The following is a 21,257-nucleotide window of genomic DNA, read 5'->3' on the forward strand; positions in this document are numbered from 1 at the left end:
TAATGCAATCCTTGATTGTATAAACAGAGGCAGAGAATCAAAATCACGTGAAGTATTAGTATCTCTTTATAAAGCCTTAGTAAAACCACACCTGGGATATTGTGTCCAGTTTGGGTCACCACATTACAAAAAAAGATGTTGAGACTTTGGGAAAAGTGCAAAGAAGAGCAACTAAGATGATTAAGGACCTGGAGACAAAAACATATGAAGAATTGTTGCAGGAATTGGATATGGCCAGTGCAGAGAAAAGAAGGACTAGGGGGGACATGATAGCAGTGTTCCAGTATTTGAGGGGCTGCCACAAGGAGGAGGGGGTCAATTTGTTTTCCAAAGCTAGAAGGCTAGAAATAAACAATGGATGGAAACTAATCAAGCAGAGAAGCAACCTGGAACTAAGGAGAAACTTCCTAAGAGTGATGACAGTTAACCAGTCAAACAGCTTGCCTTCAGAAATTGTGGGTGCTTCCTCACTGGAGGCTTTTAAGAAAACACTGGAGAGCCACTTGTCTGAAAAGGTATAGGATCTCCTGCTTGAGCAGGAGGTTGGACTAGAAGACCTCTAAGGTCCCTTCCAGTTCTATTCTGAGTGATTGGATGGTTCATGTTTCTAGCACTTTCATCTGAAATCCATGGTGCCCAACTTCAGAAAGATCTCCCTTTTCTTCTTTCAGGACGGATCCATGGGGAAACATCCACCTCCCACTTGGAAAGATGGCGTTTATACAATCCCCAAAGGAATCCGGCCCATCTTGCGGCTGATGGCTGTGGAGGTGAGCTTGTGAACCCATTCAGATGGCTCCAGACACCTTGGTTGGCAAGAAATTTCTCCACAGGTATCCTGGGAATAGAAGAATCCAGCTCCATCCTATGAATCTCTCTTTCTGGTCAAGCCCCACTGTGAGTGACAGGCTCCACCCATGAAGGAAGCTTTGAAGCAATTGAACAGGACAAAGCGAGCAACAAGGATGATCTCCCCCTACCGGCTCCTCACCAAGCACATATATTTTGTAGGCTACAATAGGGTCTTTTCCTATTGCTGAACTGAATTCCTCTCCACCCATTCTTCAAATAGCAGCATAAAATTCTGTTAGCTTCTTTTCTGACCAATAGATTTTATTAAAAGTTAAGACCAACTGGTGCATCTTATATCCAATCAATGGAAGATTCAGCTGACTCTTTTGCCAATCTCCCCATAGATTCTTGCCTGGGGTCTTCGAGACATGAAGAATTACAATCTGATGGTTGTCAACAATCCTAGTCTCATCATAGAGTGCGGAGGAGAGTCCATTCAGACGACAACCATCAGGAACTTCCAAGAGTACCCCAATTTTTCAATTAACATCTATCTCATGAAAGTGGTGAGTTACATAAGCAAAGTTTAAGGAACTGAGGGAGGAGCAGAATACAAGCAGTCCTTGGTTAACAAGTACTTCTTCAGCACTTGTGACAGCACTGAATGCATGGTACTTAACAACCGGTCCTCAAAATTCTGATTGTTGCTGCACCCCATGGTCATGGGATTGCAATCCAGGCACTTAGCCACCAACTCACACTTACAACAATTGCAGCATCCCACAGTCACATGATTGCTCTTTGCCACCTTCTCTGCTGATTTCCACAAATAAAGCCACTCCTACCACTTTTTTTCTCAAGGAGACCCTACAGAGCACAAAATCCCAGGGTTCTTGTCCTCCATAGCAGGCTCACACCATAGTATTCCCTCCCCAGCTGCACACACACATGCACAGTGCTGCAGCACCCCCAGCTCGGCCCACATACCCTCCCATGGCATCACAGCGTCTCCTCCCCAGCCCACATGCAGTTCCGTGGGACGACAGGACCGTGTACCCAGCCCACATTCACTCAATGCAGTGTAATTTCACCTCACTCTGTAGATCTCACCTTCCCCGCGAGTCCCCTGGGATTTTCAACTTCCTACCAGCTTCCTCATTGACTTTGTGGGAAACCAGCAGGAAGTCACAAGATGCAGGCGTGTGTGGTTCTCGCTTAAAAACCCATAATTTTATTTATTTTATTTTATATTTTTTATTCATATACCACCTTTGTTGTTTTTTATCAATAACCCAAGGAGTGTTGAACTTATCAACACTCCTTTCTCCTCCTCCTATTTTCCACCCAACATCCCTGTGAGGTAAGTTGGGCTGAGACGGAGGGACTTGCCCAAAATCAAGGAGATGCTGTTGGTATTGCCGTCATTAAATGATATAGTTATATGACATTGTGCCTGACCACTGCATCCAGTCCCCATTTCTGTTGTTAAACAAGGACTACCTTTATTCAGAAGTTATGAACTGAGTAATCTCAGAGGGATTGCCCCCTTTGTCGATTCTCTTGAAAAAGGTTACTTTTTCCATCTTTACTTTCTTCAGTACCTGCCTGTTGATGAAGATTATTCCCCTCCCATTGAGCTGAAGGTGATTGATCACCGAGATTTTGGATTTAAGCCAGTGGTGGGACAAGCAACAGTCAGATCTCTGAGTCAATATTACTGCAATCCGCTGGAAGAAAGCAAAGCCCACAACCTACCACCCCGAGGTATAATTGATAAATGTCTTAATAAGTCAGTTATCAATATGTTATTCATCAAACAGGAAAATAGGATAGCACAAAATAGATTATTTTCATTTTTTAACTTGACCACCAGTATCTTGCAAACCAAAGCAAGATCCTCAGCCTCCTATTTATTTCCAATAATGTTTCTCTTCCATGATGTTTCCTGAGAAAAGGTTGTCAAAATCAATAAAGGAGAACATTTGTAGCTCAAGGTTGAAATGAGGGGTCTTGGTGCTCTCTGAATTTAGTTATTTTCATTACCCAAACTAGGTAACGCCGTTACTCAGGTGAGCTAGCACAGTCAGCTCAAATTTTGGGGGGCTTGTAGTCTATCTGCAACTAAGGTTACGAGAAGCCAGTTGAAGTCACTGGAAGTTTCACAAAAACCCTTCTGAACTTTCTGAAGGACAAGAAATGATAACGCCTTAAGAGGGTGAATTCTGTTCCTGCTCAAACGTTTATGAATTTTCTTAATGTGTTTTTCCCCCTAACAGTCACTAAAAAGGTGAAGACTAAAAAGGTAAGTATTCCTATTGTTTGGTGTCACAATCAACATTTTGTTTCTTTTCTTCTTTGTGATGGGACTTGTGGTTTAGCACTTGTATGAATTTCAACTCCCAGAATTTCCCAGCCGTCATGCTAAGAATACACTGATCTGGTGTATTATTGTACCTATTGTATTGAGTGCGTTGTAATACCACTAAAACATTATGGTTAAAGTGGTACGTAGGTACCATAAATAGAGAGGGAGGATCCTCCTTGTGTAGGAAGTGTATTGGATTAGTAGTAAAGTATTTGCTCCCTGGGGATTCAGATTGTCTTCACCAACCATAACTTCACCATCACCACCCAGGTTTTTAATCTCAGAATTCTCTAGAAGTAGAAAGTATAGCATGATGACTAATCCGTTGATGGAATTTTCTGAAGAGATTAACAGAATAACAAATTCTAGCAATAACTAATAATTAAGATTAATTCTGCTGCTTCTTACAGAGACTGAACAACTTTAAATTATGGTCATGGAGGAAATCAAAAGAAAAGAAGGTAAGTCAGGGTCAAGATCTAGCACCAGTTTAGTGCTGGCCATTAGTTGACTGAGGCATGAGCAATAGATCAGCTCATCAGGAATTGAATGTATGGTCCTGAGTCTTCATGCCTGACAGTTGGTCCCTGAAGATATTAAGAAATGAGGTCAACGCAAGGAAGTCTTTTGGTTGGAGAGAGCAAGCCCAAAGATGAGCAAAGATCATTCCATTTGGAAAACATGGAGAGGGCCACGCTCAAGCTTCTTTCTTTATTTTTTGACAGATAGATGAGGAGGAGGAAGAAGAAGAAGAAGAAGAAATTGATTGGTGGAGCAAGTACTATGCAACAATGGGAGATTTATCAAAGAGTGGGCATTACCTGGAAAAGGGCTACGATAGCATAAAGGTGTGCTTTTAAGAGAAATATCATAGGACTACAGGGCAGGCAATAATTTTCACAAGAAACAGCGGCTCCACATCCAATGAAAATGAATATTGTAAGCCATCTTTTGCAATCAGAGGCAATGCTGGCTGAGGAATTCAGAGACGTTTTTCAAAATACTTTCAAGTAGGGATATTTTCATACAGACAAAACATCATGCAGTGTGGTAAATATATTCACTTACAATATGGGTTATGAGGAGGCCTAAATGCTCACAAATTTTGCAAATCAATAAATGTATAAAATATTTGGACCATTTGTGGTTAGTTAGTACAGTAATGGAAGGATGCTCAGAGTAGAGAATAAAGATTGTGCAAACATATACGGAGAAAGTAAAGTAAAAATCAACTGATTTTTTAAATAATCTACTGAATACTTGCATCCACAATACTGTAGATGTAATACAAATAGATGTATTACATCTACAATATTGTAGATTTAATAATAATCTACATCTACATTACATTTACAATATTGTAGAATGAGAATAATCTATAATAATATAAGGATACTTATAGAGAATAAAGATCATGCAAATATACATAGAGAAAATAAAGAATATTTCAACTGATTATTTTTTTTAATAATTTGCTCCCAGATCTATAACTGTGAGCTGGAAGAAGTTCCTGAATTCCACGGTTTCCAGGATTTCTGTCAGACTTTTCAGCTATACCGAGGAAAAGTCCAAGATGATGACCCTGTTGTGGGGGGAGAATTTAAGGTGAAAACAAGACCCCAATCCCCATCTCTGGCAAATCGCCTGAGGAAATTCACCCAGGAAATCTGGATTTCTATCCTTCCTGTTCTCTCTAAATTAGTCACTTCTCAATTTAAATCTTTTTAAAGTCATAGACCAGCATGTAGAATACAGAAATCACATTAATTAAATTAAATGCAAAAGAAAGGAAATGAATATATATGAAAATATTCTAAAATCTCTAAGAGGACTTAGAATCAAACCTACAGCATAAAGTGGGGGCTCCTGAGCAGATTTGGCTGTAGACAGAGAGATGAAGTCAAGCTGATCTGATAATATAATATAAATATATAAATAATATAAAACAAATCAGAATGACAGGCTATTTAATGAAAAGTGCAAAATAATAACTCCTGACGTGTTCCTGTATAGTGCGGACAAAAGAGTATAACGTGTTCCAATGAAAGGGCTTTTCATTTTTATGTTGATGTGTACAGATCTCCCAATTCTTTAATAACCTGTGGAAAACCAAATTCCAGCATTGTTGAGTCAGGGGAAACAATATCATTTGCTCATTTGCTCAAACTCATAGAATTTTCAGGGAAAGAAATGCAGAAGTGGTTCTCCTGGAAGCCTCTATTGACCACCGCCTTGTTGTACAGGGCCTTTTCCGGATTTATCCTTTGCCAGAAGACCCCAGAATTCTGCCTCCACCACGTCAGTTCCAGGAGCTTCCTGCCAATGTCTCCATGGACTGTCTGGTTCGCGTTTATATTATCCGAGCTTTTAATCTCCAGCCAAAAGACCTCAATGGATTGGTAATAATCTTTTCTTCATTGTTTTGCTGCAGTCATAGAAAATCCTCTTCCAGGGGCCGGTTGGTAGAGTTGTTCAAAGTAAAGTTTGGAGCGGCAAGTACAAACATTGACAACAACTGCCCATTAACTTCTATTTCATGTGTCTTAACTGGTGAACCTTGCAACTTCGATTTTGTACTGGCACCAGCTGATGAATCTGCTAAAATTCAGCAAGTTTGGCTTACAAGAGTTCCAAAACAAAGCGGGATGAAGGAGAGTAGGCAGGAAGAGTCTAAAAGCTCTGACTCTCAGATTCTGCCTGGCTACTCTCCCTCATCCCGTTTTGATCTGGAACTCTGGTAAGCCAAACTTGTTGAAATTTGGGGAGAAACCTGTCTCTATTCTGTAAGTGTGTGTGTTTGTGAGCCTCATTTAAGAAAGAGAACAAAACCACCCCTTTGTGTCTTGTGTGTACTGGGCTGGGGACAAAACACGGAGAAGAGAATATAGTGATTTTTCTTTGCACCCCTTTACAGTGTGATCCCTACGTCAAGATCAAACTAGGAAAAGAAAGAATGGATGACCGAGAAGAATATATACCCAACACCCTGGATCCTGTGTTTGGAAGGTCAGTCTAGCAAATTGGTTCTGGAAAACTGTTTGTTGGGTCAAATTGCTTTGTTTCTGCTGACCAGCATTCAAGTCACATGTTTAAATATAGTTTGGGACTGCAGAATATGCTGCATACTACTCTTACATATGGAGCAGATTACCATGCTCCTCTCAAACGTGGTTAACTAATTTGTGGCAATAGATAGATAATGATAGATGATAGATGATAGCTCAGACATGTCAAACACAAGGCCCGCGAGCCGGATTCGGCCCACAAAGTAGTTTCATTAGGCCCATGAAGCCATCCTGCAAACAGAGAACTGCCCAGGCCAGCCAGGAGCCAATGTATAATTTCATGGTGGCCACCCATGCTGGAACGCATTCAGTTTTAGCTCCACAAGGCCATCCTGGAAACAGCAAGGGACCGGCTCCTGCCACATCAGCCCAGCCACCTAGGCGCACATTGGGGAGGTGTCACCTTTCATGAGGAATGAAGAAATGCACCATTGCCTGGACGTGGCCAGCAAATGGCCCTTGCCTACTTCACCTATCCGTCTTGGTGAGCTCTAGGGGAGGGGACGCTGTGAGCAGCGTGAGAGTCGATGTTATTTGCACAATGCCGCCCAGCCCCCAGCCAACCTGGTTTTGGCAGGCAGTGGGGCACTCTCCTCACAGCGCCGAGAAGCTGGGCCAGGCGGTGCAAAGCTGGCAAGCTTCTGGAGCCCACCAAGTTGGATATGTGAAGTAGGTGAGAGCCATTTGCTGGCCACTTTCACACAATGGTGCATTTCTTCATTCCTCATGAAAGGTGACACCTCCTCACCATTTCCTGAGAGCTAGCTTCCGTTCTAACTTACCGGTTTGCTAATGCCTAATAAAGTTTACATTAGAGCAGGGGTGTCAAACTCGCAACGTCACGTGACATGTCGTGACATGTCGTACTTTTTTTCCATTGCCGGCAATGGGGTGGGCACGGTTTCACTATGATGCATTGAGCCCGCGGGCTGGCAGTTTGACACCCCTGCATTAGAGAATGCAATGTCTCTGATGCTTTGCCTCGTTGGGTTTGTTAGCCAGAATTTAACGTCTTCTTTTTTTCTGTGATGTCTCAAGAACATATGAACTTACATGCACCATCCCATTAGAAAAGGACCTGAAGATCTCCTTATTTGATTTTGATCTATTTTCACCTGATGACCCAATTGGGGACACCACCATAGACCTGGAGGACCGACTCATGTCTCATTATGGGGCCAACTGTGGGCTACCACAGACTTACTGTGTGTAAGTATTAAGCCTATGTGTGAGTAATCCCATCTTTCTCATCATAGCAGCTTCCAGATGTTTGGGGAATCATCTCCCAGAAATTCCCAAGAATATCTTCTCAACTTTAGAAGTTCAGGTTGCTTTCATCTACCACATGCAGGAACTGGAAATGTCTAGTCTCACAAACAGAAGGACTAGGGAAGACATGATGGCAGTATTCCAATATTTGAGGGGTTGTCACAGAGATGAGGGGGTCAACCTATTTTCCAAAACACCCGAGGGCGAGACAAGAAGTAACAGATAGAAACTTAACAAAGATCCGAACTAGAAACAAGGAGGAATTTCCTGACAGTGAGAACAATTAACCAGTGGAACATCTTTCCTCCAGAAGTTGTGGGTGCTCCATCACTGGAGGTTTTTAAGAAGAGATCGCATAGCCATTTGTCTGGAATGGAACAGGGCCTCCTTCTTAATCAAGGGATTGGATAAAAGACCTCTATAGTCCCTTCCAGCTCCGTTATTCTGTACTGAAGTGATATCTTCAAGAAAAAGCACAGTCTTTCTGAAAAGGTTCTCTACAAACATTGTTTAACCTCTTCTCCCTCTTGCAGGGCTGGTCCCACACAGTGGAGAGATCAGCTTCTTCCAAGTGAACTCTTGGAAAATCACACTCAGGCCAAAAACCTGCCTCAGACAGAGATAAGTGAAGATGGAAGCAAAGCCATTTTCATGGGTAGAACTTATCTGCTCTCTGACTTTGGTGAGTTTCCAGGGAATTTTCAGTACTGTACTGTTTGGGGCAGTGTTTCTCATCCTTGGCAGCTTTGCGTGGACTTCAACTCCCAGAATTCCCACTGCTGGCTGGGGAATTCTGGGAGTTGAAATTCACATAGCTGAAATGAAGTATTTCCTTGTGGTCACCAAAAGGGAGCTTGATTGAAGGTGCCGTTACCTTGAGGCCTTGTCCCACTTGGTTTATATGTTTGAATCACACCTGTATTATTTTTACAATGAAGTCAAGGCAGTGAACATATCCAACGTGCCTTCTTCCTCCTATTTTCCCCACAACAACAACAACCCAGTGAGGTAGGTTGGGCTGAGAGAGAGGGACTGGCCCAAAAGCACTCTGCTGGCTTTCATGCCTAGGGCAGGACTAGAACTCACTTCTCCTGGTGATTGGCCCAAAGTCACCTAGCCGCTTTCATGCCTAAGGTATCTCCTGATGATTGGCCCAAAATCACCAAGCTGGCTTCCATACCTGAAGCAGGACTAGAATTCACTGTCTCCAGATGATTGGCTCCAATCACCCAGCCTAAGGCAGGACACATAATCTCTCATTTTCTAGCCTGTGCCTTAACCAGTAGTCCAAACAGGCTACTATGGATATGATCTAGCATCTTTTTCCTGGTCATGTTCCCATGACATGGTCTTCATCTCATCCTCCTTCCTCAAATGAGATGAGCTTCAGTTCTTCTTAGCAGTTCTGGAATGTATCTTTTCACTTTATTCTGACATTTGACACTCTATTCGTCCTTGTCACTAGCAGGGAAATCAAAGGAGTAGCAGGCACTGGGAACAATCAGAGGCAGGGTAGGAATCAGCACTGCAGACAACTAATTTTGCAGTGTAGTTTCCTGAATGGGTAGAGAGCATCACAACTTGGAAATGGAGGTTGGCAGCTCAGGGCAAATTCAGAGACTCCTTGAACTGTTGCAAAGCCAGGTAAGAAAGCTATGAAGATGCCTGTAGAAAGTCAGGTAACAGGAGATCTAGCAATCTGTCTGGAAACCTGGTTAAGGGTTTCCCTAACTATCACCCTTCTCCTGGCCAAAAGGAAAGGCAAAGGAAAGGGAATGAACCCAATTTTGGAACTCCTTGCTTTCACTCAAACCCTCACTAGATATTTTCAGTGTAGATTCTTCCTCTTATCCCCACTTTTAAAACTATCTTGCCTACTAAAAGCCTTGGGTTCAATTTGATGGGATTCCATCTGATGTTTCCTCCTTTCAGAGACCAAATTGCCTTCGCATGGATATCTGGGACCTGCCAAAGAGCGTATGGCCCTCCACCTTCTCCGGACATGTGGATTGGTCTCTGAACACATAGAAACTCGCACTCTGTACGACCCAGCTCTACCTGGAATTGACCAAGTAACCCTTAATCTCACATTCAGATTTTCACACTATGCTTGTTATCTGATAGAAAAAAGAATCAGTCCAGGGAGGGGGGACAATACTGTAAGTTTCAACGGTTGGGAAGGTTGGGAGATTAGAGCACCCAAGGGTTTACCGGACACATTTATTTATCTTCTACAACAGCTCCACAACTTCACAAGTTGGTGGTCTCCATGTGGATTACAAATGCAAATTTTCCACGTTTTCTGGAAATGGGTTCTTGATCTTAATCACCAGGGGGCTGGAGGGGAACATGGAAAGATTAAGCATATACTTTGAGTGGGAAACCCTCTGATCAAGCTTCGCTTCGTCTGTAACCACTTGGCTTTAGTAAATCTGAAGACCTTCAGTCCGACACCATTTTGTTTCAGTTCTCTTGAATTTATTTATTTCAATCCATTTGCTTCCTTTCTGCCAACAGAAAGCTGTGAATTAAACCCATAAAAGATCCCAGTGTTTCCCTTTTGTGAATATTTTAAACCTGAGTTGTACATTTAAGCTCAGTTGGACAAGCCAATGGGATAACTACATTTTAAAAAAAATTCTCGAGGACAAAAGATGATGTGATGTGCTTAGATGACTATTTCATCCATTTCATCTAATATTTGAGTTTTTTATGCCATTTGATTTTCAGACAATAAGGAAAGATATACATATTTTATTGAATATATGAATGAATGAATGAATGAACGAACGAATGAATGAATGGCAGAAAGTCACAAAGCTTTTTAAGATGTAATAAATTATATCAGATCCCCGTGGAGTTTTCTCTCCTTTGTGGACATAGGCAAGGAGCACTGTCAAAAGAAAAGAAGTGAAGATGGTGACCACAGCTGCTTGGTTGAAGCCCCTCCCCCTTTCTTACATGCATTGCATGCACAATGCATGCAAAAAGGAGTGGAATTCCAGATCCAGTCTGCCACCATGACTTTTCTGAGTCCTATGGACATCCCTGATGATGAGGAGGAGGAATTCCTGTTCAGCAAATCTGTCATTATGAATATTGTCCTATAAATCCTGTGCCTCTCTCCTATCCAGGGTAAACTGCAAATGTGGGTGGACATCTTCCCACTTTACTTGGGTGACCCAGGACCTCCGTTTGACATCATCCCACGAAAGACCAGAAAGTAGGTGCTGCCAATTTGTGTCAAGTTGGTTTTCCTAAGGCTAAACGTCAGGCTGCCACCTCAGACTTGCTTGTGCTTCGCTGATATGTGGTGACACTCTGCCATTAACTATTGAGAAGGGGGGCAAAGGGGGTCATGCTTAGGAAATCAAAAGTAGGTGCTGTGCCATCTTGAGAAGCTGCTTCAAGGTTGCCTAGCTGGAAGAAGGAGGGAGCAACATACCAGAACATGCTTGAGCTGACCGTTAGGAAAACAGCTTGCAAGATTTTGATTGGTTACCTTGAGGTGGGAAATAAAAGATACTTATGGAGGGGAAAGGAGAGGAATGTGTAATGTATGGATTTTGGTGCAGGAAGCTCCGGCTGTGCGTTACTGCAATACACTTGATCGCTAATAAAAATGTACCTTTCTCGGGAAATTGAGCCAAGAATTGCTTTTTTACTTAGAGATTTAAGTTTGTGGCAGGTCTGACACTAAATAAATCAAAGCTACCCAGTCAGTGTGATAAAATAGTGAAGGTGTCAGATGAGGGCTGATGCAATCTGGGTTCCAAGTCCTCGGAAATTCTGTAGGTGAATTGATGTAGGAGACAACCAGGTGAGCCCAAGGTCGGGATTAAATGCATCATCAGTTGAAGTCACTACTGATGAGGTAGTAAGAAATCTAAGTCCAGCCTTACCCCCTCCCCTTGATGTCTTTTGAATCCTATCCTGGCTCTATCCTAACCATATCCTGATTTGTTGCACCTGATGCTTGGAACCTCTTTTTTAGCCCAAGGGTCATTTGACCTAGAGAGGAAGGGGCTGGACTAGGAACAGAAAAACCCACATACTGGTTCTTTCTTGGCCACAAAAACTCGCTGAGGGACTCTGGATCAATTACTCTGTCAAGAGCCAGAGTTTGTTTGTTATTTAGCATATGGAAAATCCTGACGTCTTCTCATAATGATGTGTTGTAAGCCAGGAGATCACAAGGACTTTCTGGCTGCCATTGTGAAAAAATTAGCCAATTCTATGTTGATGCTCAGGGGATGCCCAAGCATAGCCTCCTCTTTCTAGAAGCTTCTTCCTTGTCCTCCAAGAAGCAAAGTGGGGTAACGGCAACCTTGTTGAGCTAGGAATGGGAAGGTCCAGGTTCAAGTTCACTCTCTACCATAGGGAAAGTGTAAGGTCCTGCCTCAGCTAGTTCTCCCAAGAAAGCAGACAGCTCAAAGATTCCCCCCTCCCAACAGAATGGCAACGTCCCAATAGGGATCTGAGGGGCCTGACAGAACGTTGTCTTTTCTCTTCTTTCTAGATATGAACTTCGTTGTATAATTTGGAACACCAAAGACGTAGATCTAGAAGATACCAATATTTTTGGAGACAAGATGAGCGACATCTACGTTAAAGGGTATGAGATAAGTGATGTTGGTGGGGAATTGCAGAGTCCCAAACAATTAAGGAAAAACTTCCTGACAGTGAGGACAATTAACCAGTGGAACAGCTTGCCTCCAGAAATTGTGGGCATTCCATCACTGGAGATTTTTAAGAAGAGACTGGACATTTACCTGTCTGGAATGATATAGGTTCTCCTGCTTGAGCAGGGGGCTGGACTAGAAGACCTCCAAGGTCCCTTCTAGCTCTATTCTATTCTAAGGCCTCATCCTGCTTGTTCTCTTCTTTGCATCCCCTGACAGCTACTCCTGGATTCCTACTTCTGCTTTCCTTGTTCATCCCGTAACCCAAAACCATAAACTCTTCTGTGAGAAATGGAGAATCAAAGCAGTCATTGACCGGAGCTTCATTTCCACCACCATCCAGTTCCTTCATGCATTTCCACACAATCTACAGGCCAACAGAGAGTCAATGGACATTGCCACTTTCATTTCTGTCTACGCCTGTTGCATAATGCACCATTCACAACATCTGTCCCCACACTTGAGTTGACTAAAAATATTTCTGTCCCTCTCCTTTGTTTTGGTCCCAGATGGCTGGATGGCCTGGAGGAAGACAAGCAAAGAACAGATGTCCATTATAGGTCCTTGGCAGGAGAAGGCAACTTCAACTGGCGATTCATATTTACTCTGGATTATTTGCCCATGGAGCAAGTTTGTGTCCTCACTAAGAAGGTGGGTGGAAGCATAGGGGCATAAGCTGGCTTTTAGTTCCCGTTCTCTCTCCCCCCCCCCCTCTCTCTCTCATCTCATTTGCCCTTTATAAACCCTTTGGGAGACTGAAATCCAACTCTTTGAAGAACTAGAGTGGTTAAGACACCAGGCTAGAAAGCGGTTGACCATGAGTTCAAGTCCCACCTTAGCCATGAAATTCAGCTGCAACACACAGCTGGATCCTACTTAAGTAGTGGCCCCCTTAGGACACTTAGATCCCTCGCACAGTCACTATGGTTGATGCCCATTTTCCTCCCGTCCGTTTTTCTTTGCAGCAACATTTTTGGAGTCTGGATGAGACCATGCAGAAAGTACCTCCAAAACTGATCATCCAGGTCTGGGATAATGATAAATTCTCAGCTGATGATTTCATAGGTAAGATTTTTGAACATGGCTGGATGAGGAATTCTAGGAGTTGAGGTCCACAGGTCTTAAACTTGCCAAGCTTGGACACCCCCTGGTATGAGATCTCCTGCTCAAGCAGAAGGTGGATTGGAAGACCACCCAGGTCCCTTCCGTTATTCTGTATTCATGTAAGCTACCTTGAGCTCCTGGAGAGTAGGCAGGAAATAAATCCAATACAGGTAGTCTATTTCAATAACTGCAATTGAAACTGGCAACTCGGTCATTAAACAAAGCAATTGCTGAGTGAAAAATCCCGTGATCGTGCTTATGATTTTATGGAGGACAGCACATCCTGGCTTCAATGGCAAACACATGATAATGCGAAAGACTTAAATGCGGGTATTAGTTGCAAAGTTATGTTTTCAGCACCATTTGTAACTGCAAACGGTCGCTGTCCAAGGTAGCTACTAAACAAGGACTATCTGTAATAAAATTGCAGGAAAAAATGCAAGAGAATGCATCATCTGTAAGAAAGAATAACTTCAGTTTCTCCATGCTCATCTTGGATTCTCCAAGCGAAGTTGGTCCATTTGCGCTATTTCATGTATTTATTTGCTTACTTTTCTGGTAAGCCCTGCTCTTAGGCTATTCTGTAAAACTAGGCCAGCTTTGGAGGATACAAAATCCTCTGCTTTGCTTCACATCTTCATGGTTGGAAGCATCAATGGAGCTGATGTCCAAACAATCTGATGTGCATCTTTGAGAGAAGCTGATGAGGATTTGGAGTCAGAAGATAGAATCATAGGGTTGGAAGGGATCTTGGAGGTCTTCTAGTTCAACCCCCTGCTCAAGCAGGAAACCCTACACCATTCCAGACAAATGACTGTCCAATCTCTTCTTTAAAAACTCCACTGATGGAACACCCAGAGCTCCTGAAGGCAAGCTGTTGCACTGATGAATTGTTCTAACTGTCAGGAATTTCCTCCTTACTTCTAGATTGGACCTCTTCTTGATAACTTTCCATCTGTTACTACTTATCCTGCCCTCAGGTGCTTTGGAGAATAGGTGGAGCCTCTCTTCTATGTGACAGCCCCTCAAATGTTGGAAGACTGTTATAATTCCACTGATTAATTGTTCTTATTGTCAGGAAATTTTCTCCTTAATTCTACGTTGAATTTCTCTTTCATGATCTTCCACCTGTTACTTCTTGCAGCTTTTTCATGCACAGCCTTAATTGGTCCAATGTAACCTGACTGCTTAGGTCTCGGTGTTACCTTCTGTGAATCACTGGATCATAGAACATAGAATCAATGGAATTCAAGAGGAGTTAGACTTAGACCCTTTGTGGGAACATGCTTAACTCTGCCCCCCCCCCAGCTCTGCCTGCTGCTAAAATAAGACAGATCAGACCCTGCTTGAAAACTGAGTTAGTAGACCTCACCAGACTGTGTGAAAAGCAGGGTGGATATTTGTGATTTTAAATATCATGGATCCCATTGTCTTAGCATATCATAAAAGCCAGGATATCACAGTAAACCACCATGTACATTTTTGGGGGGAGACAGCATGTGGTGTGAACCCAGTTGTAATATCTTGTTAGCCCAAGATTAACATAGTATGTGAACCCAGCTGAAGCAGGCTAGCATCATCACTCTTGATTCATAGGGCTGGAAGGGACCTTGGTGGTCTTCTAGTCCAACCCCCTGCTCAAGACAGGAGACCTTATATATATATATTTTATTAAAAATTTTATTGACTTTTATAGGGTTGGGGATAGAATAGGATCGGGATAGGGATTAGGGTTTAGAGTTGGGGTCAATATTGGGGTTATCCCCCAATAACATTTTCAATCTTTAGCAAGCAGACTCTTGTCTGGGTACATATGTTCAGTTAACAATAGTTGATGTAATAATAAGTAACTGTAATAAGTGTAATAAATGATCATCATAAACAGTATCAGTTAGTTAATGCATATCATTCTTCTTACTAATATATACTCAAAATAACATATCACATTCATTTCTCACTAGTTCGTTTTCCTAACCATTTTTCTTCCTCCTGCAGGCAATCTGGAAATAAACTTGACCAGCATCCCACGACCGGCCAAGCGGCCTCGTGATTGCACTTTGAAAGTCCTGCAGGACAGCAGCGCTGCTGGCTCTCCCAGCCCTTTTCGCCGACGCAAACAAAAGTGCATCTCCCTGTTCACCCAGAGGAACATGAGGGGCTGGTGGCCTTGCATCGTCTTCGAGAAAGATAAGCCACGAGTGTCTGTAAGTCAGGAAAAGATGGGGGCAGGGGGAGAGTGGGCTGTCTCTAAAACATCCAATTACAGGTTGTCCTCGACTTACAACAGTTCATTTAGTGACCGTTTGAGGTTACAACAGCACTGAGAAAAGGGACTTATGACTGTTTTTCACACTTGGGTCACGTGATCAAAATTCAGAGGTTTGGCCATTGATTCATATTAATGATGGTTGCAGGGTCCCAGGGCCACGTGATCATCTTCTGGCAAGCCAAATCAATGGGGGAAACCAAATTCATTTAACAACCATGTTACTAATTTAACAATTGTGCCAAGAAATGTGGTAAAATGAGCAAAACTTACTTAGCAAATGGTTGATTTCACTTAGCAAGTGAAATTTTGGGCTCAAGTGTAGTCATAAGCTGAGGGTTGCCTAAATGCTATTGGATATTGGATTCTCTGCACAATGGATCAGGCAATGTTGGACCAGTTAAGAACTTGGAGTACTGGAATCTCTCGTCTCTTGAGGATCACTCAGACCTCGGCTTCTAAATTTGAGTTTATATTCCATTAGGAGGCAGATGTGTTCATTTTTAAGCCCTCCATCTTGGAAAGATCGTTCTTCTGAAATATTTTATTTCTTCAGCATCTCCATGTCTTTGAACCAGCATCCCACAAAATGAAGCCTCCCAGATGTATGTGTTATGAATGGCCGTGAACTCATCTTGGAGAACATCAGCCTGGGGAAAGTCTGGTTCAGACCAACCCAAAAGACTGAAGTATCTTGCTGGTGTTTATGCTCCAGATTCATGTCTACCAATCCAGACAGCACAGAATATTTCCTGCAAGTCTATGATGGCTGTTTGAATTCATCCTACATGATGTCTTAAGACATGGAGTACTAATAAAGGAAGACTGAGCAAAGTACCCAAGTTCTTAAGGCTGACATATCGGTTATCCAATGCTTTGGTCCACAAATTGGGATCCCACTTTTGCTTTATGCATGAGATATATCACCGGGAATGACTTTTTACTCCAACCCATGTTCTTGTGTCTCTGGCTTTCTAGGGTAAGATTGAAATGAGTCTGGAGTTGCTGACTGATCTTGAGGCTGAAGAAATGCCAGCTGGGAGAGGAAGAGAAGAGCCCAACACAAACCCCTTTCTGAAGCCACCAGAGTAAGATCAGAACATGGGTGTCCTCTGGCACAAAACCTGGTGGAGGAGGAGTGACTGTCCTCAGAAGCGTGATGCCTCTCATCTTTAGACAGTATGGAAAGAAGTGGTAGTCTTACATCATCATTCACAGGGATTGGCAGGTTTTGAGGCAGGAAAGTATTTCCAAAGTGCTTTTCCAAAAGGCAACCGGATGTTCTTGATTTCTTTTTCCTTTGAAAATATTTTTCTTTTCATCCTAGAAGCTTCTTCAGTTCTCTTTCTTAGGTGAAATTGTCCGTAGTTGCTTAGTAGTTGGGAGAACTGAAGAAGCTTGTTTCTCTTCGCTTTCTTTCAAAGAAAAAAACCAAGAGAGTTCGGTTATCTTTTGGAAAAAGCACATCTGGGACAACCATAACCTGGATGATTGAGAATCTCAACAGACAGGCAGGAAAGTGCAAATTAAACCACCTTCATCCCAATTAGTTTACCCTGACCAGGGTTAAAAGACTCTGAAAAATGTATGCTAGAGAAACCACAATCTTTGACAGAAGTCTTGTAGATGCCATGGGCAATGTATGTTTCTCCCAATGCCCCAGTGACACCATTGTGGGGTCCTTCAACTGTGGAGTCCAGGATGGAGCAGAAATTAATGGCAAGGGATCAACGATGCCAGACCACCCTGGCTGGTCTTCAGCTGATGAGTGAGCATAAGCAAATAAAAGATGAATGAAGCTAAGATGAATACAACTGCTATCTCATCACTTCTTCTCTCTTCATTCTTCTCCCTCAAACTAGGAGACCGGAGACCTCTTTCCTATGGTTCACAGCCCCCTTAAAGAGCATCCATTTTATTATATGGCAGAAGAGTAAATGGAAGATCCTGATTTTCATTTGCATCCTGCTGGTGATCTGGCTATTTGTAGATTTCATCTACGCAGCTCCAGTAAGTCTTCTGAGAAAAGAATGTAAAAATGTAACCCTGAAGGGGAATCATGCACTATAAGTAGTAAGGGTGGGACTCTTTCAGCCATATGAGTGCTACTCATGAGAAAGAGAGAAAAATGAATAATAGAGTACAGCTTTCACTGGTTTCCACCATCTTCTAACTTTCTTTACTCAGGGTTATCTGGCCATGAAGTTAGTCAATCCAATGAAATCCCAGGGTCCATCTTGGTTCAAGCAGTCTTCGAAGAATAATATTAACACAAGCTTTCAAATAACATGGACAACCTCAGAAATAATGCAGACAATTTCAAAGCTGTCATTGCCATCAGCATCTCCCAAGAGAGGATCATCAGCATCTCCCAAGAGAGGATCATCAGCATCTCCCAAGAGAGGATCATCAGCATCTCCCAAGAGAGGACCACCAGCAGCTCCCAAGAGAGGACCACCAGCAGCTCCCAAGAGAGGACCATCAGCAGCTCCCAAGAAGGGACCATCAGCCCCAAGAAAGGACCACCAGCAGCTCCCAAGAGAGGACCATCAGCAGCTCCCAAGAGAGGACCATCAGCAGCTCCCACGAGAGGACCATCAGCAGCTCCCAAGAGAGGACCATCAGCAGCTCCCAAGAGAGGACCATCAGCAGCTCCCAAGAGAGGACCATCAGCAGCTCCCAAGAGAGGACCATCAGCAGCTCCCAAGAGAGGACCATCAGCAGCTCCCACGAGAGGACCATCAGCAGCTCCCAAGAGAGGACCATCAGCAGCTCCCAAGAGAGGACCATCAGCAGCTCCCAAGAGAGGACCATCAGCAGCTCCCAAGAGAGGACCACCAGCAGTTCCCAAGAAAGGACCACCAGCAGCTCCCAAGAGAGGACCATCAGCAGTTCCCAAGAAGGGACCATCAGCAGTTCCCAAGAAAGGACCACCAGCAGCTCCCAAGAAAGGACCACCAGCAGCTCCCAAGAAAAAGCCTCCAGCAGTTCCGAAGAAAGTTCAAAGCCAACTCCTGCCAACAACAGCTCTCAAGAAAATGTCATCAGCAACTTCAAGTAAAGTTCCAACAACCATGCTGAAGAAAGTGCCACCAAGACCTCTGAAGAAAGCACAGCCAACAACATTGAAGAAACTGCTGCCAACAACTTTGAAGAAAGGATCACCTCCTATCTCAAAAAAGCCATCTCCTAAGAAAACATCAAAAACAACTGTTCCAAAGCCACCACAACCAACTGGCAAGAAATTATGGGCTACTTCTCCCAAGAAAAGCAGCTCCCCTCCCAAATTTCCAATTCCTAAAAAAAGATTGATAACACTGAAGACACCCCAAAAATAGTAGTAATTCATCAAAAGAAATTCCTTGGATATCACCAACTGCTAAGATCCTAGTCTGTTACAGTTAAGTGATGATTTTTTGTTACACAGACAGAAATCCTGCCCTGTTCTTCACAGTCTATTTGAAATGTCTTGCACCAAAGGACTGTTCTTGCTTCATCTTCCCTGTTGCCCTCAAAGGAACTATAAGAGTAGAAACACTCAGTCTTCTATGAAGTTGGTGCCATCCTTCCAACTTTTTCACTTCTGTGATGATGATTTGCAGCAGGAGAAAGAAAAGAAAGGAGTGATGGAGTAGGGCAGGGCTTCAAAAAAGGTAGATTTCTGAACTCTGTCCTAGGATCTCCAAGAGGTGAAGAAGGCTTCTCCTCAAAATGAATGTAGGTCAGGAGGAGTCAAAATCTTGTTATAGAATTAGAATCATAAATAGTTGCAATGCAGTTACACATGTTTCAGTCCTCACTTGAGGCAAGTCATACTATACAAATAAATATGCCATCGATGGTCCTGTTTTGATATTTGGGATAAGATAGTTCTTTAAAAAAAATATTAAAGATTTTTTTCAGAGTAAAAAGCAAATCAAAAGAGAAAAGGAAAGTAAGACAAAAAGTGGGAAAAAATAATAAATAAATAAATTTAAGAAACGTTATGACATCTGACCTTCATTTCAACAGAGTTACAATCTTGCAGTCCTTTCTCATCTTAGATATTACACAAGTCCCTTCAGACCCTCATTTAATTCACATCTTTCTTAATCTTCAAACCCAGACATCATCATATCAATTCTTTCTTCTTTCAGCAAAATGTCCATATAAAGCAGGGGTCTTCAAACTTGGCCCTTTGATGACTTGTGGACTTCAACTCCCAGAATTCCTCAGCCAGATTTCATTTTTGTCCTCTTTTCAGGCACTGAGTCTGCAATATTTTATTGTTGCCACCAGATTGCAGTGTTTCACAAAAATTCCATTATAGTCCGCCCTCCTGTAAGCCGCAGAGAAAACAGAACTAAATGAACTAATTCTATTTCAAGAAGAGAGATTCCATGGATGAAAATCCTATAGGGATTTTTCCTGTTCAAGACACTTGGGAAACTATAAAAAACGAGATAATAAACACCCAAACAAAAACAATACTATCAAGAAAGAAAAATTAGAGACTCCAGATGAAACCAGCCTGGTTGCACAAAGAATAACAGAATAAGAGAGTTGGATGGATGGGACTTTGGAGGTCATCTAGTCCAACTCCCTGCTCAGGCAGGAAACCCTATACCATTTTAGACAAATGGCTGTCCAGTCTCTTCTTGAAAACTTCCAGTGTTGGAGCATTCACTGCTTCTGGAGGCAGCTTGTTCCACTGGTTAATTGTTCTAACTGTCAGGAAGTTTCTCCTTATTTCTAGGTTGCTTCTCTCCTTGATTAGTTTCCACCCGTTGCTTCTTGTCCTGCCTTCCGGCACCTTGGAAAATAGCTTGACTCCCTCTTCTTTGGGGCAGCCCCTGAGATATTGGAACACAGCTATCATGTCCCCCCTCGTCCTTCTCTTCGTTAAACTAGACATACCCAATTCCAGCAGCCGTTCCTTATATGCCCTTCATTTTGCCCTACATTTTGCCCTTCTCATTTTAGAAGACAGGTGTCAGAAAGCAGGAGTCCCAAGGGAGAGGTCAGACAATCACTGCATCTTTTGACCTCTTCTGACCACGGTCTTCCAGGACAATCCCGCAGGCTGGCATTACAAACACAAATGTGACTTTCCCAGCTTCTATCAGGCGCTGCCCATGACGCTCATAAGCGAGGCAGGGGCATGACCCACCCCTCTTTTGAGAGCCTAGGCCTGTGGCATTCAGAGCAGGGCTTCATTTGTGGACAGTTAGCATCTGAGAAGCTGGGAGGAGGCCAAAAGCTCTGGAGGCCGGCCGGCGTGGTACATTCCATTCCTTCCAAGATCTCTTACAGGCCTGTTTCAACAACATCACTCTGAATCGCTTCTTGAAATTAACTCTGCTTTGTTTTTCTTTTTCTCCTCCTCTCCCCAGTTCCTGCCAGGGCCCCTGTATTATTCTTAACATTGGCTCGGGATCTATCTGCTTGGATAGATCAACCAGCCAAATGTGGCATCTTTGCAACTTGGGAACATTTTTTTTCCTTTCATACCTGTGTGTCTTTTACTAGCTGCTAAAAAAAAAAAAAAGTTTGTTGCCCTCAGTGGCAACATCTAATTGTCTTTGACTTAGCTCAGAAAGATTAAGTGGAGCCACATCTGGCCTGGACTGGGAAGGGGGGCTAATTACAACTAGAAACTTGGTAGGAAGCTGGGGGGGGGGGAAACTTCAAAAGAATGTAGAGGCAGATCACTTCCTCGTGGATTAACTGTTTGC

The 21,257-nt window shown here is 42.9% G+C and overlaps 1 protein-coding gene across 1 annotated transcript in view; it reads left to right on the plus strand.

Moving 5' to 3' along the window:
• FER1L5 (fer-1 like family member 5) overlaps positions 1–18,604 on the plus strand; it is a 49,558-nt gene extending 30,954 nt beyond the window's left edge. Inside the window, exons 34-54 of the mRNA XM_039366913.1 lie at positions 672–770; positions 1,197–1,358; positions 2,391–2,556; positions 3,069–3,094; positions 3,568–3,618; positions 3,883–4,005; positions 4,640–4,762; positions 5,401–5,556; positions 6,072–6,163; positions 7,261–7,431; positions 8,025–8,173; positions 9,424–9,563; positions 10,626–10,714; positions 12,011–12,106; positions 12,683–12,824; positions 13,139–13,238; positions 15,273–15,481; positions 16,522–16,631; positions 17,406–17,553; positions 17,731–18,074; positions 18,124–18,604. Of these exons, the coding sequence (XP_039222847.1) occupies positions 672–770; positions 1,197–1,358; positions 2,391–2,556; positions 3,069–3,094; positions 3,568–3,618; positions 3,883–4,005; positions 4,640–4,762; positions 5,401–5,556; positions 6,072–6,163; positions 7,261–7,431; positions 8,025–8,173; positions 9,424–9,563; positions 10,626–10,714; positions 12,011–12,106; positions 12,683–12,824; positions 13,139–13,238; positions 15,273–15,481; positions 16,522–16,631; positions 17,406–17,553; positions 17,731–18,074; positions 18,124–18,604 (3,177 nt within the window). The remainder of the gene's footprint in view (positions 1–671; positions 771–1,196; positions 1,359–2,390; positions 2,557–3,068; positions 3,095–3,567; positions 3,619–3,882; positions 4,006–4,639; positions 4,763–5,400; positions 5,557–6,071; positions 6,164–7,260; positions 7,432–8,024; positions 8,174–9,423; positions 9,564–10,625; positions 10,715–12,010; positions 12,107–12,682; positions 12,825–13,138; positions 13,239–15,272; positions 15,482–16,521; positions 16,632–17,405; positions 17,554–17,730; positions 18,075–18,123) is intronic.
• Positions 18,605–21,257: the final 2,653 nt, after the last annotated feature.

This window comes from Crotalus tigris, unplaced genomic scaffold (genome assembly GCF_016545835.1).
Source record: "Crotalus tigris isolate CLP2741 ecotype Arizona unplaced genomic scaffold, ASM1654583v1 scf7180000020455.750797, whole genome shotgun sequence".
Lineage (NCBI taxonomy): Eukaryota > Metazoa > Chordata > Lepidosauria > Squamata > Viperidae > Crotalus > Crotalus tigris.